The sequence below is a fragment of the Rattus rattus genome, chromosome 9 (genome assembly GCF_011064425.1).
Source record: "Rattus rattus isolate New Zealand chromosome 9, Rrattus_CSIRO_v1, whole genome shotgun sequence".
Taxonomy (NCBI): Eukaryota; Metazoa; Chordata; class Mammalia; order Rodentia; family Muridae; genus Rattus; species Rattus rattus.
The window spans coordinates 36,483,276-36,498,353 of record NC_046162.1 but is presented as its reverse complement, the minus strand read 5'-3'; the positions used below and the strand labels follow the sequence as shown (position 1 = coordinate 36,498,353).

General features: G+C 48.5%; 1 protein-coding gene across 2 annotated transcripts in view; it reads left to right on the top strand.

Annotated features, from left to right (window-relative positions):
• The first annotated feature begins 511 nt into the window (after positions 1–511).
• The window catches only part of LOC116910616 (solute carrier family 22 member 4), a 95,732-nt gene continuing 81,165 nt past the window's right edge, over positions 512–15,078 (top strand). For both annotated transcript variants that reach the window (XM_032914564.1, XM_032914563.1), the window contains exon 1: positions 512–1,717. In XM_032914564.1, the coding sequence (XP_032770455.1) occupies positions 1,325–1,717 (393 nt within the window). In that variant the 5' untranslated portion in view covers positions 512–1,324. The remainder of the gene's footprint in view (positions 1,718–15,078) is intronic.

Genomic DNA, 15,078 nt, shown 5'->3' with positions numbered 1-15,078 from the left:
TTAGCAACAAGGAGGCCTGTCTTGTATGGCAGGAAAAGAAATTTAGGTTTTCAAGTGGTGGCCTAGCCTAATAGTTAGGGGTCAGACTGGAAATTACCAAAAACAAACAAACAAACAAAGCAGAAATCCCCTTCAGTCCCTTGCCAGAGTCTGAAGAGACAAGCCAGTTTGTGCAAAGTGTTGGACTACTCTGCCTGTCAGTCTCCCCAGACCTGTGGAGTCCAGCACCAGCCTGGGCTAGTTAGTACACAGTGCTCCCAGGATCTTAGTAATCCTGACCAAAGTCGACACTGACCAAAGAGGGGAAAAGGCAATCCCACCTTTGGTCAGCCTGCCAGGTCTGAGGGCCAGATCTCACAAGTTTGTCCTCTCTGCGTCCCTTCCTCCCTCAGTTAGTAGACTAGAATGAGCCTTTCTGCAAATAGAAGGGCTTTCAGTCCAAGGCTTTGGCACCGTGCCGCAATAAAGGGCTCTGGGTGCCCCGAGAGTGCCAAAGGACAAACACCAGAGCCCAGGCGTGACTCCTTCTCTCTGCTCCCTCAGTGAGCCAGCTTCCCTCTGGTGTCTCTTACAGAGGCCACAGAGAATCTTCCGAAAGGACACTAGGACGATTCAGAGGCCCGTGATTCCGCCCTTTTAATCCAGGGCGCGTCCCTGACTCAGCACGACCTCGCACATCCTTTGCTGGCTCCGGGGCCACAGTTGTCTCCTTGCAAGGTGAGAATCCTGTTTTCCAAGGACGCTTCTCCGGCGTCCTTGATGGACTACAGCGGTGTTAAGGTTCATAAGTGAGCTCCCACGCAGGTGTGTGTGACGAGGTGGCGCTCCTGTCCCCCACAGAAGTCTCCTGCGAACACGGACTTGATTAACTGACCGCCTGTCTGACCTCAGACTCCAGGCTGGGATCGGGGAGCAACGGACTCCTGCCCCGGGCTAGGTCTGGCTCTAGGGACGCGGCTACTCCCTGTCGCTCACCTCCCACGTAGGGCCGAGAAAGCCGGTGCTCCCGGCTGCACGCGCCTTGTCAAGCCGATTCCGGGTGGGAGGCCTGCGTAGAAGGCCGCTGGGTGCAGGGAACGGAGCAGGAGGCTGAGCCCGCCCGAGAGCTCCGCCCAGATCGGTGGAGAGCAGCGGCCTTTCGGTGCCTCGCCACACGGGGGTGTGGTCCAGAGGACTCGGCTCCCCTGCGCTCCCCGGCAACCCTAGGGAGTTTTGTAGCACCCACTGCGCCTTTGCACGCAACCACCCGGGAAGACTCCTGCAATCGCCGGACCCCTTTCTCCCAACCCACCTCCCTCGTGCAAGCTGAGGAGAGGCGGGAAGCATGAGGGACTATGACGAGGTGATAGCCTTCCTGGGCGATTGGGGGCCCTTCCAGCGCCTTATCTTCTTCCTGCTCAGCGCCAGCATCATCCCCAATGGCTTCAATGGTATGTCAGTCGTGTTCCTGGCGGGGACCCCGGAGCACCGTTGCCTTGTGCCTCACACCGTGAACTTGAGCAGCGCGTGGCGCAACCACAGCATCCCCTTGGAAACGAAGGACGGACGACAGGTGCCTCAGAGCTGCCGCCGCTACCGACTGGCCACCATCGCCAACTTCTCTGCGCTGGGGCTGGAGCCAGGACTGGATGTAGATCTGGAGCAACTGGAGCAAGAGAGCTGCCTGGATGGCTGGGAGTACAACAAGGACGTCTTCCTGACCACCATCGTGACAGAGGTAGGTGATAGTGCCTTGCTGGAGCCAGACATTGGGAATGGAGACTCCATTGCGTCCGTGTCCCCAACAGCCCCTAGCAGTGCCTGGGTCAATGTTGCACACTATCTCGAACCTTCCAGGCACCGAGTGGGGTTATGAGTGCATTCTCAGCACAGACTGAGAGCTGATGAATTTCTGTGTGACATGGAGGGGATAAAAAAGGGAGTGTTGTCACCAACTGCCTTTTCCTTCCCAAGTTTCACAACAGATAGAGTTTCCCAAGAGCCTCGATGCTTCCCTGGGCAGGCCAAACCAGACTGTCTTGATTTATAGTCGTAGCTATTTCCTTGCCACAGAGAAGGGCTACGGTGGTCTGTTAATCTCAAGTACGGACACGGAGAAAGATCTTGAGGCAGAAGGGCCTCTGTGCTGAGGCCCCACTTCCTCCAAAAGGAGGCAGCAGCCCCTTGACACTGGTTGGATGCAAGGACCCAAAACTAAAACCTAACCTTTGGACACTCAAGGAGAGACCAGTACTTCTGTGGGAAGTGTAGGCTGGTGAGCAGGGGTCCAGCTGAGACCACTTGCTTACCTCTAAGTGATCTGGGAACAGGTTCCCTAAGTCACCAGAATCTGAATGTGGACCTATTCCCTCTTCGTTACCTGCTGCGTATTTGCTAAGGACCAGGTCATAATAGATCAAGATACAGTTTCTGGGAAGAGCGTCACCTAGAACGGACTTCCTACTGTTGGTCAGGCAGGTAGAATATCTGCTTTCCCGCCACCCGCTGCTTCTGTCTTGTCTCTTTCCCAAGGTGGGTAAAACAAACAAACTAGGTTCCTCCCAGTGAGTTCTCTGGGAAGAACGGCCTCGTTTCTTATCTCTTTCCCTCAGCACTACGGAGCTGTCGACAGAAAATGTATCTGGCCCCAGCGTGCAGACCGTGCAGACCGCTAGGGTGTGGGTCCCACCTGCAGAGCTCTGATGCCTGTGGGCATACCAGCTGTGTTGTTAAAAGGGCTGATGTCAGCCCTACTTATCTGTTGGCCTTCAGGAGCCAGAATTCAAATCATAGCTTGTTTTCTGTGTGACTTTGGGAAAATAAACTCCCTTCTCTCCGTGGAGTAGCTAGATCTGGATATACTGCAGGAAGGAGTGGCAAATGCGAAGCGAATCTGGAACTAAAGGACGGTCCAGTCTAGCAAGGAATGTGGCTGGTTCTGGGTCTAAGAGCCCTGCTGATAGGATATGGTAGGTGGTGCTCAGGGGAGGGTAAGAGGCTAGAGCTGCCTCGAGGACCAGCTTGTGGGTATTCTGAAAAGCTGACTATATTCTGAGGGCTGTGGAAATAGCAAACCTAGGGTTTGTGTTTTGATTTTCTTCTTTTGAGACAAGGCCACGGGATATAGTCTTGTCTAACCTGTAACTCGCTGCATAACCAAAGCAGGATGGCTTTGAACTCACAGGGATCCTCTTGCCTCTGTCTCCTAAAGAGACTTACAGATGAGTCTCAACTCTCCAAGCCACTGGTTCTTAGAGTTTGATCTAACTGTTATAAGATTAGGAGAAAGCTGTGGAAGTCACCATTACAAGAGAATGCCCAGGTCAAGGGTGGCAGCTGTGAAGGATGCATGGAGAGTGACAGTCTCTGGGTTTCCTTGGGGTCTCTCACACAAGCACCCTGAATGTCTTGTTTCCTATTGTCCATGCCTCTCCAGCTGTGATCCCCTAGCAAGGACTCATAACACTTACCCTGGCCCTGGGGCATCTAAGACTGGGAGTCTGTCCTTTGGGTCTAAAATTATTCTCTGTATCTAAATTGGGAGGTAGGTAGGACCCATTGGCTGCAACCTTCACAAACGGAGAGTCTAACCTGGATGCTGTCCTCCTCCTGGGCGATTTTGTTTGCCTGGGGATATAAAAGGCAGGGGAACTCCAGCTTCTGTGTCCATAGGTGTCCCAACATGCTGTACCCAGGGGCCTATGGGCACACCTAGTGACTCCTATCTCAAAGGCTCGTGTGTGCACACTGTGACTTGCTTTGCTTAGCGGCCTTTCTCTCCCTTGCTTACTTTTGGGGTTGGTGGGAGTTAAAAGGCAAGGGGCACTGGTAGCTGGAAAGAGAAGGGAAGGAAGCTAGAGTGGGATGAGTAGAGTGGGGTGGCTCTCTAGGGGGAGGGGGCAGTCACTCAGAGTCTGGGTGGCAAAAGGCAAAACAAGTCTTAAGGAGAATGTGGAGAAGACGGTCACTCAGTTTCAGTAACTGCAACAAATGCCCGACACGAGCAGATTACAAAGAGACAAGGGCCTGTGACCAACTGGCCTGTTGTGAGGCCGCACATCCTGACAGGGAGCATGTGCTGGAGCAAAGTAGCTTCTCTCATGTGAGAGAGAGAAAGAGAAAGAGGAAGAGGCCAGTGTCCTAAAATCCCCTTCAAAAGACCTAGCTTCCTTCTAGTGGGGCCTTACCTCTTAAAGTGCCCACCAGCTCACAACAGCTTTATAAGAAGCTGGGAGCCAAGCCTTCAGTAAATGCCTTTAGGTGACGCCATTTGCTGGATGAAAGCTGAGTCCCTGTCCCCACAGATGCATTACCTGGACTCTGAGAATAAGATATGAGTCAGAACCCTTAGCCAGTGACAATGAACAAAACAACCTCATCCTTACACGCTGAGCCCCAGGCCCCTACAGGTCCCTACGTCCTGGCTGACAAGGATGGAAGGACCAGCCTCAGAATATACCTCTGCTTAGTCCTCCAGCACCCTGACATCCTCCAGAAGGCAAAAAACCCATCCAAACTGTCCCAAGATCCCTCCACAGGAGGACAGGGTCAGTCCAGAGAAACGCCTGTCATGGATGCCAGGAGATAGGAATCTGGTATCTGGATTGTGACTCGCATGCATATATACCTGTTCCTGTGTGCTGTGTTCTGCACATAAGGTCATTTCCTTCCTCAGGGCCTGTGTGTGAGGCACAAACCATCCATCCTGTGTAGTCACCTAGTTTCTTATCCTTATTTTAAAATGACTTCTCAGGGTGTTCACACACGCACCCTTCATCTAGCCTTCTCTGGCTTCAGCAGTGTATCTGTTGCTCCTTCTGAAACACTTTCACTCTTCAGTTCATGCTGGCTCGGAACTCACTGTGTCATCCAGGTCGGACTCCTCTTGACTCTGGCCCTCAGGGTGGCATGTGCCACCACACCCAGCCCCGATGTTATCAATGTAAATTACCCACAATGCACTTATCAGAACCAGGAAATTAACATTGGTCAAAGTACCACTGGTGTCCTTTTTCTGTTTTCGGACCCAGTCCATTATCCCACTACACTTTGGTGTCGAGTCTCGGTCTCCAGCGTGAGACAGCTTTTCCGCCTTTCCTGACCCTTCCTGAACATGCGTTTTGTGTGTCATTTGGATGGATGTCCGTCGGCTTGAGTTTATGTAATTTTCCTTATGATCAGATTGCGCTACTCAGCTTTGGATAAGAATGTAACAGAAGTGTTTATGTATTTCAGGGCATCAAACCAGGTACATGATGCTGGTAATATGTGATTTCTAGTGAGATGAGCATCAGTCATGCAGTTAAGTTGGTGTGTGCTGGATTTTTCCACCATTATTGTTATTATTTTCCCCTTCATAGTTAATAAATATTTGAGGGGAGATACTTGGGGATAACGCAAATGTTTACCCCCTGAGTTTGGTTTAGATGTCTAGACACTGACTTAGATGACTAATGTAGTAGTAGTTGCCTAGTGGCAACCTGAGATTATTCTGGAAGTAAATGCTTCCCCTGGGTAGCCATTTGTTCTTGAGTACATTTATTTATCTATTTCACTCATATATATATATATATATATATATATATATATATATATATATTCATGTAGGCATGGGCTCACACCTACTTATTCCATCTAATAGTTAAGTCTAAGGCCATCCTCAATGTTTTGTAGTTCTGCCTGTCTGACCTTGGACCAAATTACTTTTCACAGTAAGAAAAAAGAATGTAAAAACACAAGGTGAGGGTTTTCTGTCTCTAGACTCTGGGCTAGAAATATTTGAGATCACCCCGCGGAGAAGAGCATGAACCCTGTCTAGTAGCTAAGTTATCCATAGGGCGGTGCCTGGGCAAGAACAGAGAGAGGCAAGGATGTGTGGGAATTGTGATGGGGAGGTTCTGTTGGGCAAGGTGACCCACTATAAGGCTTGGTCTCTAGGGTCCTGAGTTCGCCTTTCAATGTTATACCTGGGTAAACTCAGATGCCTCCTGCCCTGAGGCTGAAGGAGCCAGGAGGACAGGCAAGGGCAGAGCCTGAACATGTGCTCCTCTTGCATGGCTTCTTTCCTCACAGAACACCACTAGGCATCCTTGGCCTTAGTCCACAAATAAGAAGTGCTTAGGTAGCCTGCAGCTGCCTATATCCCCGGAAGCCTGGGGATGAGGTAGCTCAGGGTGTAACCACTCATCCAGATAGAACCTGCAGCAAAGAGTCTGAGCTCCTGGAGGCACCAGCCTTGTCCCACCCCTCCTGGGACCAGGACACTCATACTTCCAAGGAGGGCTAAGTTTCCAGAGGAATATGGTGGGCCCCATTCCAAGCTCATAGGGAGTTTCTGGGAACGGGAAGTAAACAGGGACACTGTCTCAGCCAGTATGGGGTTGGCCACTCCAAAGACTTCATCTTGTAGTTGGTCTTAATACAGACTATTTCCACTGGGGTCTAGGTGGGCCTGGCCAAGGGATAGACCTGGGGAAACAGGCAGTTTGCTTCGTTCTTCCCTGGTTACTGGAGTTGTTCAGGTCGGAGCCTGGGCCCTGGTAGTTCTATCGAGCTGTGCTCAGCCACTCATCCTGAGAAGCAAGTAAATCAGAAGGTACTGACGAAAGGCAGGAAAAGGAGATTATTCAGTGAGGCCATACTGGGAAGAGGAACAAGAAGTCCTGTGATAGCCAGGTGCATACCTTTAATCCCAGCACTTGGGAGGCAAAGGCAGGCAGATCTCTGTGAGTTAGAGGCCAGCCTGGTTTACCGAGCAAGTTCCAGGACAGCCAGGACTACACAGAGAAACCCTATCTCGAAAAACCAAGGGGAGAGGGGGGGGAGAAGTTCTGTGACACCTCCCCCTCAAAAGTTTACCACTGCGTTCCTGCCTGAGGCCCAGGTCTAAACAGAGGGCAAGAGGTCTGCTCAGCTAAGGAGTCCTGGTTAAGGTGTGGTCCTGTCTGTCATCACTGTCTGGACTCCAGACTCTCCTGCACAGTGGACTGACAGCTTGTCAGAACTGTGAGAGATTTAGTTCCAGAAGACAAGTAGACCCTCTGGCTGGCACCAGCATCCCAGTCTTTTTCTTCTCCTGGGAACTCCTAGGAAAATGACAATTTCTTCAGGTCCACTGTTTCAATAGTCTGCTATTCTCTTCTGTACTGTGGTTACGCCACGATACTGCTGGTGGCCAGGATGAGACACTTGTGCTCTCCCTTGAGTCATTAGACTAAAATAATGGGCCCCAAGGCATCATAATGACCACTTGGCTCTCAAGATGGCTTGAATATTAACTAAGTCTCTCAGTACTCAGATTTGTACTCATGGTTCCAAAGACAGTGTGCCAGCCAGTCCCAAGGAGACTTTATTTCTAGTCAGTCTTCAGAAAGTGTGCTTTCTGAACAAACAGAGGAAGACTCAGGGGCCAGCCCTGGCCCTAGCATGCGCGTGTGCATGCATGCGTTGTGTGTGTGTGTGTGTGTGTGTGTGTGTGTGTGTGTGTGTGTTTCCTTGTTTATAAGCTACTCCGTCACCTTGGAACACACCTTGTGGCTGTGTTCCTCTGACAACTGGCTCTGGGATGTCAGAACGCACCTTTGTTCTCAGGCTGTTTTACCTGCACCTGCTGCCAAGACCCAGGATAAACAGACTTTGTCCATTCCTCTCAGTGGGTTACAGAAGCCAAAGACAGAGTCCAGGGTAGAACAGTGACAAATCAGGCCAGATGGTTAGGAACAGGCTGGCAAATGGCACGGGCCTCAGGCACCACCGCCATTTCTCCCGATTGCCAGCCATTTTCTTATGGATAAGGGCTGCGCTGGTACCTGGTGCATGTCTCCAGAGCCCCAGAGAAAGACAAGAACCTAGTCAGTGTGGAGAGAGATTGGGTGGAGGAGGATCTGCAGAAAGGATGGATTTACTTTTATTATACCCACAGGTTCCCCCAACCACTCTGCTCCTCTAAGAAATATGGTAGCCCAAGCTGGCAGCTCCTGCTTGCTGTTTGCAAGTTAAGGGGCAGGCAGGTAGAGCAGCCTATGCCTGCAATCCTAGCACTGAGGAAGCAGGAAGCAGGTCCCAAGTTTGAGGTCAGTCTGGACTACAAAAAGAGATCCTTTCTCAAAAATAAATAACTAAATAAATCACTGGGCATGGGGCCAGGCTCAGACTGAAACCTTTGAGTGGTCTACCTGAGCAGGTGCCGCTATAAACCCAGTCTGTTTGTTCATAGGCCCAGGGGTGGGCCTGGGAGAGCCATGGCAGACCCTGACCCCAAAGGGACAGCTGTTTGCATACCCTCATGACCCGTGTCTGTTACTCTAACCCAGAACTTGCAAGACCCAAGTCAGTAAAAGAATGGTTTTCTTTAAAAAGAGAAAAATGCTTACCTTATGTCCACCTTGGCTATAGCGGTATTGTAATTTTTCAGAAAGAATTAAACAAAAACCTCCATAGAAAGCTGGTGCTGTCGACAGTTGAGGTGTTGGAGTGCTTGATTTAAACCCCGACATTGCATAAACTGGGTGTGTTAACCCTCGCCTGAAATCCCAGAACTCAGTGGGTAGAGGCAGGATGGCCCAGGCATCTTGCCTACTAGGTGAGTGCTAGAACAACAAAATGGATCTCCAGCCCAAAACTTCTTTTAGTTGTGGCCCAGCCTCAGGTGACCACAGAACTCCTCACTGGCACCTCTCCACCCACTGCTGTTTTTTCTTTAACCCAATCAAAAGGAAGGAAGACTTTGCAAACATGGTTAGGTTCAGCAGTCTCTTGTCTATGTTGTTTATAAAGTAAAATATGACCTGGGCGTGGTCGCACACACTGTTAATCCCTGCACTTGGGAGGCAGAGGCAGGCAGATTTCTGAGTTCAAGACCAGCATGGTTTACAGGGCAAGTTCCAGGACAGCAAGGGCTACACAGAGAAACCTGTCTCAGAAAAACCAGAAGAGGAGGGGGAGGAAAAGGAGGAGGAGGTGGAGGTGGGAGAGGAGGAGGAGTAAGAGAAAGAAACGGAAGATGAGGAAGAGAGGGAGAAGAGGAGGAGGAGAAGGACGAAGAGGAGAGGGGAGGAGGAGGAAGAAGAGGAAGAAGAGGAAAAGAAGGAAGAGGAGGAGGAAGAGAAAGAAACGGAAGATGAGGAAGAGAGGGAGAAGAGGAGGAGGAGAAGGACGAAGAGGAGAGGGGAGGAGGAGGAGGAAGAGGAAGAAGAGGAAGAGAAGGAAGAGGAGGAGGAAGAGAAAGAAACGGAAGATGAGGAAGAGAGGGAGAAGAGGAGGAGGAGAAGGATGAAGAGGAGAGGGGAGGAGGAGGAGGAAGAAGAAGAAGAAGAAGAGGAAGAGGAAGAGGAAGAGGAGGAAGAAGAAGAATAAGAAGGAAGAAAGAAGAGGAAGAGGAAGAAGAAGGAAGAAAGAAGAAGAGGAAGAGGAGGAAGAGGAAGAAGAAGAGGAGGAGGAGGAGGAGAACCAAAATATTTGCAACTCATGCATAAATCCAGCTCCAGGAGATCTGATGCCTCCCTCTGAGCCACTATGATTTGGAAGTTGTGATGGAGAGGTGGGAGAGAAAGAGAAACAGAGCAGCTTGAGCAAAGAGAGGTGGAACTGGAGGCTGGGGGTGGGGGTGGGGAGGAATGGACCTGCCTTGCCACCTGAGGCCTTGGTGAAGTCCCAGTCCATGCTGCTACTGAGGGCCATGTCTGGGTCCGTGACCATGTACCCGCAGGGGTCTGTGTCAGTGTCCATAGCTCATATTACCACAAGGACCATGCAGAGGTCCCTGTTCTGGGCTGCGCAGAGCTGGCCCCACCCTTCACTGGCTTGTCACTCTGGAGAGCTGGCCCCCACTCGAATCGGCTGCAGCAGTCCCTGCACCTCTCCTAGGCAGCACAGTAGAACTGGCTCTTGTGGCATAGGTTCAAGAGAGCTTTCCCTGAGGGCTTGAGAGCAGGAGAGGTGGCCCTTCCCCTTGCTGGCTGAGATGGCGGGTGAGCTAGCCAGGGCAGCCCTAGAGAGTTTGCCCTGGTGGTGTGGGTGTAGGGGAGTTACCATCCAGTCCCAGATCCAGGACTTTGAGTTGGCCCACCTCAACGCCTACCTCATCTAGGAATGGCTGGAGTTCATGAAGACGCCAGTCCTGCAGATGCAAACATGCAGGGTCTCTGTGACACAGGGCAACAACAGGACATCTGAGAGGAGTCCCAGTAGATTCCGGTATGGATAGTGTAGCAGAAGGCAGAGGCCTCAAACTAGACTGATGACTCACTGCAGTGAACATTTGCAAGTAAAGACGTGTGAACAAAAGAGTTTACTGTAGGACGCACTGTGACACACTACAGAGTCCGAGACGAGACGTTTTTATGTTTTGTTTTGTTGATTTTGTTCGTTTTTATTTCCTTTTGAGGGGGAGATTGCAAGGGCAGAGGGTGGATATGAAGGGACTGGGAGAGGAGTGAGACTGGGGTAGTGCATGATGTGAAACTCACCAAGAATCAATAAAGAGTGAAAGATAGATAAATAAACAAACCTTCATGTAAAAACATATGTGATAAAGGACTTGTATCCAGAATGTGGAAAAAAATACTTACTATTTAATAATGAAAAGACTAAGACAACTTTCCAAAAGAAGAAAATTTCATTTGGTCATTTTGGAAAATGGCTTTTTCTCCACGCCAAATAGGATTTACGGATCAGTAAGTAAATGAAAAGATTATCAGACTTTCCAAAGAGCAGTGTTTGGAAATACCACACAGGTCTGCTTCTTGATGAAGCAGACATGACCGGTTGTTTTAATCTCAATCTCTCTCTCTCTCTCTCTCTCTCTCTCTCTCTCTCTCTCTCTCTCTCTCTCTCTCTCAACTGAAAGAAAAGTTGGAGTCACAACCCATTTTCTCAGTCACACCCTGGCACAGACAGATGGATGCAGCCAAGAAAACAGGGCTCTCACCCCCTGTGACTCACACTCATAGATACATTGTGCCGTCAGGAAAGGCCACCGATGCCTGCCTCACCTCGTCCCTACATCCATGAGCTCTGGGTTGCAGTGACTAAAATCCTGGTGAAGTCAGCCAGGAAGTCAGAGGCTGCCATCCTTTTCCACCCAGCCCCTCGGCAAACAGTGGCGGCTCTGTCTACCAGCCATTAGGTTTAGGATCCCAGGGCCTTGGTTGCTTTTCCCCTTGCTAGTTTCTGGGTCACAGGATCTATGCAAGAGAAGCAAAGCAAGCCAGAAAGCAAGCCAAGCAAGAACCCCTGTCTTGGGGTTGGGGGAGGGGGAGGGGGTGGAGGTAAGCCAGCTGCACACGCACTTAGCATTTCCCTCATGAAGAGGCATCACCCTGGGAGAAACAGGCCACCTTCCCTGCCTACTGCTCTTAAGGGGGACGGAAGTGGCTCAAAGAACACAGAGCACTGAGACTGTACATGGCGGCGAAGCTGAGGACGGCTCAGGAAGCATGGCGATGCTGTGGTACTGCAAAAGTATTTCTAATAGAGCCACAGCTATTCCACAGAGCGCCTCATCACCAGGAAACAGCCAACCAGAAAAATGCGGCTGAGAGCAGCCTTCCTGAGGTCAGAGCAAACCTCAAAACAACTCCACCCAGTATCCTAACCGGAGGTGACCCAGCTTAGTGGTAAACATCAGCAAAATCGGCATCCATTCCATCAGGAAGTGACGCAGCCTTGTAAAGCTAAAGGGGAGACGTCAACCCGGCCTCTGCTTCTTTGCTTTTTAAAAATTTACGGGGTTGGGGATTTAGCTCAGTGGTAGAGCGCTTGCCTAGGAAGCGCAAGGCCCTGGGTTCGGTCCCCAGCTCCGAAAAAAAAAAAAAAAAAAAAAAATTTACGATCACCCATTTAGTGTGCTATACGCATGTGTGCAGCGGAAGCATGCAGAATTCCGAAGAACAACCTGCGGGACTCGGTTCTCCTTTCCACTCTGAGGTACCGGGGATCAGTCTCAGGTGATCAGTCTGGACATCTGCCTGTACCCGTGCAGCCATCTTGCCAGCCCCTGCTTCTTCAACTTTAAATGAATACGTTGAATGGTAAACTCCAAAAATATTTACCTATTTACATTGTTCCACACTTTAATAACGCCTTAAGTGCTCCTTTAAATCTCATCTGAATCTTTGTCTATGTTTATTGATGCCCATGCGTGAGATAAGAAGAAACTGAAAACTGCGACTCCCACAGTGGGGAGAGGAAAGGAGGCGACATGGGCTGAGCTGAGGGACCTACCTGTCGGATTTAATCAAAGATGCTGATATTTACGTACAAAGAGCTACGGAAACTGTGACTCTAAAATAAAAGGAGGCATGGAGACCATTCTCATCAAGTAAAGAACACCAGAAAAGAGACGAAAGATAGATAGATAAACAGACAGACAGACAGATAGGTAGGTAGGTAGATAAATAGATAAATGGATAGATGGATAGATAGCAACAAAAATAAGCAAGAGCTGAAAATAAAAATCCCGAGAGAGTATTGGTGAAGAATTGGACGGGCAAAAGGAAAAACCATCAAACCTGCTGTTGGAAATTATATAATTCAAAGAACAAAGTGGGGGGAAGGAATCACAAGTGCACAGAGTCTCAGGGAAACACAGGATGCCTTTAAGCACACCCGTATATGCACAATGGGACTATTAGAGGAAGACGAGAAAAGACTGAGGGAAAAGGTACTCTAAGAAGGGGCTGGAGACATGGCTCAGTGGTTAAGAGCACCAACTGCTCTTCCAGAGGTCCTGAGTTCAATTCCCAGCAACCACATGGTGGCTCACAACCATCTGTAATGGGATCTGATGCCCTCTTCTGGTGCGTGTGAAGACATCGACAGTGCACTCATGTACATAAAATAAATAGATAATTCTTGATAAAAATACTCCATGAAATGGCTAAAAACCCTTACAAATTTGATGAAAACTATTACGCTGTGCATCTCAGAGGCTCAAACTCCAAATAGAATAAAACAAAGAAATCCGCACTTTTATACGTTATTATAAAAAATACGAAAAGAAAAACACGAAGGGGAAACTTTGAAAGCAGCAAAAAATCTGACTTGTCACATGCAAGAGAAGTCAAATGTATCTAATTAGCTTCTCGCCTCAGTAAATAAGAAAAGACGAGGTGATGGCGGCGATGGGGGTGACAGCCTAATTGCTGAGAGAGAACAGCTTTCAACCAGGCTTCCTATGTTAGGCAAAGATATCTTTTAAAGCTGAAATAAAGGGGCCAAAGAAATGGCTTGGTGGTTTGGAGTACACACTGCTCTTGCCCAAGACTAGGGTTTGATTCCCAGCACCCATGTTTGGCAGTTTACAAATTCCTGTACCTCCAACCTTAGGAGATCCAACATCCTCTTCTGATCTCCATGTCCCTGCACTCACACAGGCACACGCATGTAAATAAAAATAAAATAAAACAGTGTTTCTGGCAGTGCTACAATTAAAAAAATCTGTTAGGAATAAGTGTCACCAAAAAAAATTGTTTTTCAAAATGTATACTCTGAAAACTACAGGACATCATTAAGAGAAATTAAAGATATAAATAAAAAAAAAACTGTGTTCTGATCATGAAGCAGAAAACACGTGGTCAAGATGCCAATAGTCCCCAAATTGATCAGCATATGCAATGCAAAAAAAAATTCAACATTGAGAATCATTAGAAAAATGCCCATCAAAACCATGACGAGAGACTCCTTACATCTATTTGGTCAAAATTAAAGAGGTACACACCAGCAAGTGCTGAGGGGATTTGAAAGTCTCATTCACTGTCAGTGGGTTGTAAAATGAAATTGCCACCATAGGAAACTGAGAGCCCTCCTAAGGGCTACACACAGATTTATCATATAACCCAACTATTACATTACTATTGGAAGTACATTACAATTCCTAAGGGAAATTAAAATATATGTCTACACAAAATCTACATAAATACGTATGATGGCATTACACACAGTAGCCTAAAACAGTGCGATGTCTATACACTTAGATAGGACCATGCTGTATCAAAACTAGGAATATTATCCACCAATAAAAAGGGATGAAGCACTAACCCAAGCTTCCACAGTGTGATGAACCTTGAAAGCATCACACCATATGAAAAAGACAGCATGTCAAGTTAAGACTGTAGTTCAGGGTCAGAGTGCTTGCCCGGCATGGACAAGGCCTTCAGTTCTGTCCCTAGGGCTATAAAACAAAACAAAAGCAATTAGATTCAAGACTATGTTGTATGACCCATCCCCAGGAAAGAAACCCACGTGGTGAGATCCTGGATAAGTGTCTAGGCTGGGAAGAGAATTGATCAGGGTTGCCTGCTGTTAATGGGCTTGAGAGCTAGTTCAAGAGTGATGAAATATGGGGTTGGGGGTTTAGCTCAGTGGTAGAGCGCTTGCCTAGAAAGCACAAGGCCCTGGGTTCAGTCCCCAGCTCCAAAAAAAAAAAAAAGAAAAGAAAAAAGAAAGAGTGATGAAATATTCAAAAGTACAAGATGTTGGACTAGGGAGCTGGCTCAGTGAGTAAAGTGCTGGCAGCACAAATATAAGGGCCTGAGTTCGGATCTCCAGAACCCATGTAAAGCCAGATAGCTATTATGTGTCTGTGATCCCACTGCTCCTAGGGCAAGAGGGGAGGTGGAAACGGGAATCCCTGGAAGGGCCATTTAATCAGACAGACACAATGGCAACGAAAAGAGACCCTACCTCAATCAAGGCAAGATGCCCCAGGTTCTCCTCTGACCTCCACACAGGACCATGACAATCAGGCACCAGCACTATTACACAGAAACACACACACACATTCATACGTGCACATGCATACACACACACAAACTATCACTATCAAACAGAAACACACATACATACATGCACATGCATACACACTATTACTATTAAATAGAAACACAAACATACATACATACATGCATACATACATACATATACATCCACACATACATATACTGTCACTATCACACAGAAACACACACATACATACATGCACATGCACACACACTGTCACTATTAAACAGAAACACAAACATACACACACACATACATACATGCATGCACATGCACAGATACACAAACTATCACTATCACACAGAAACACATATACATACA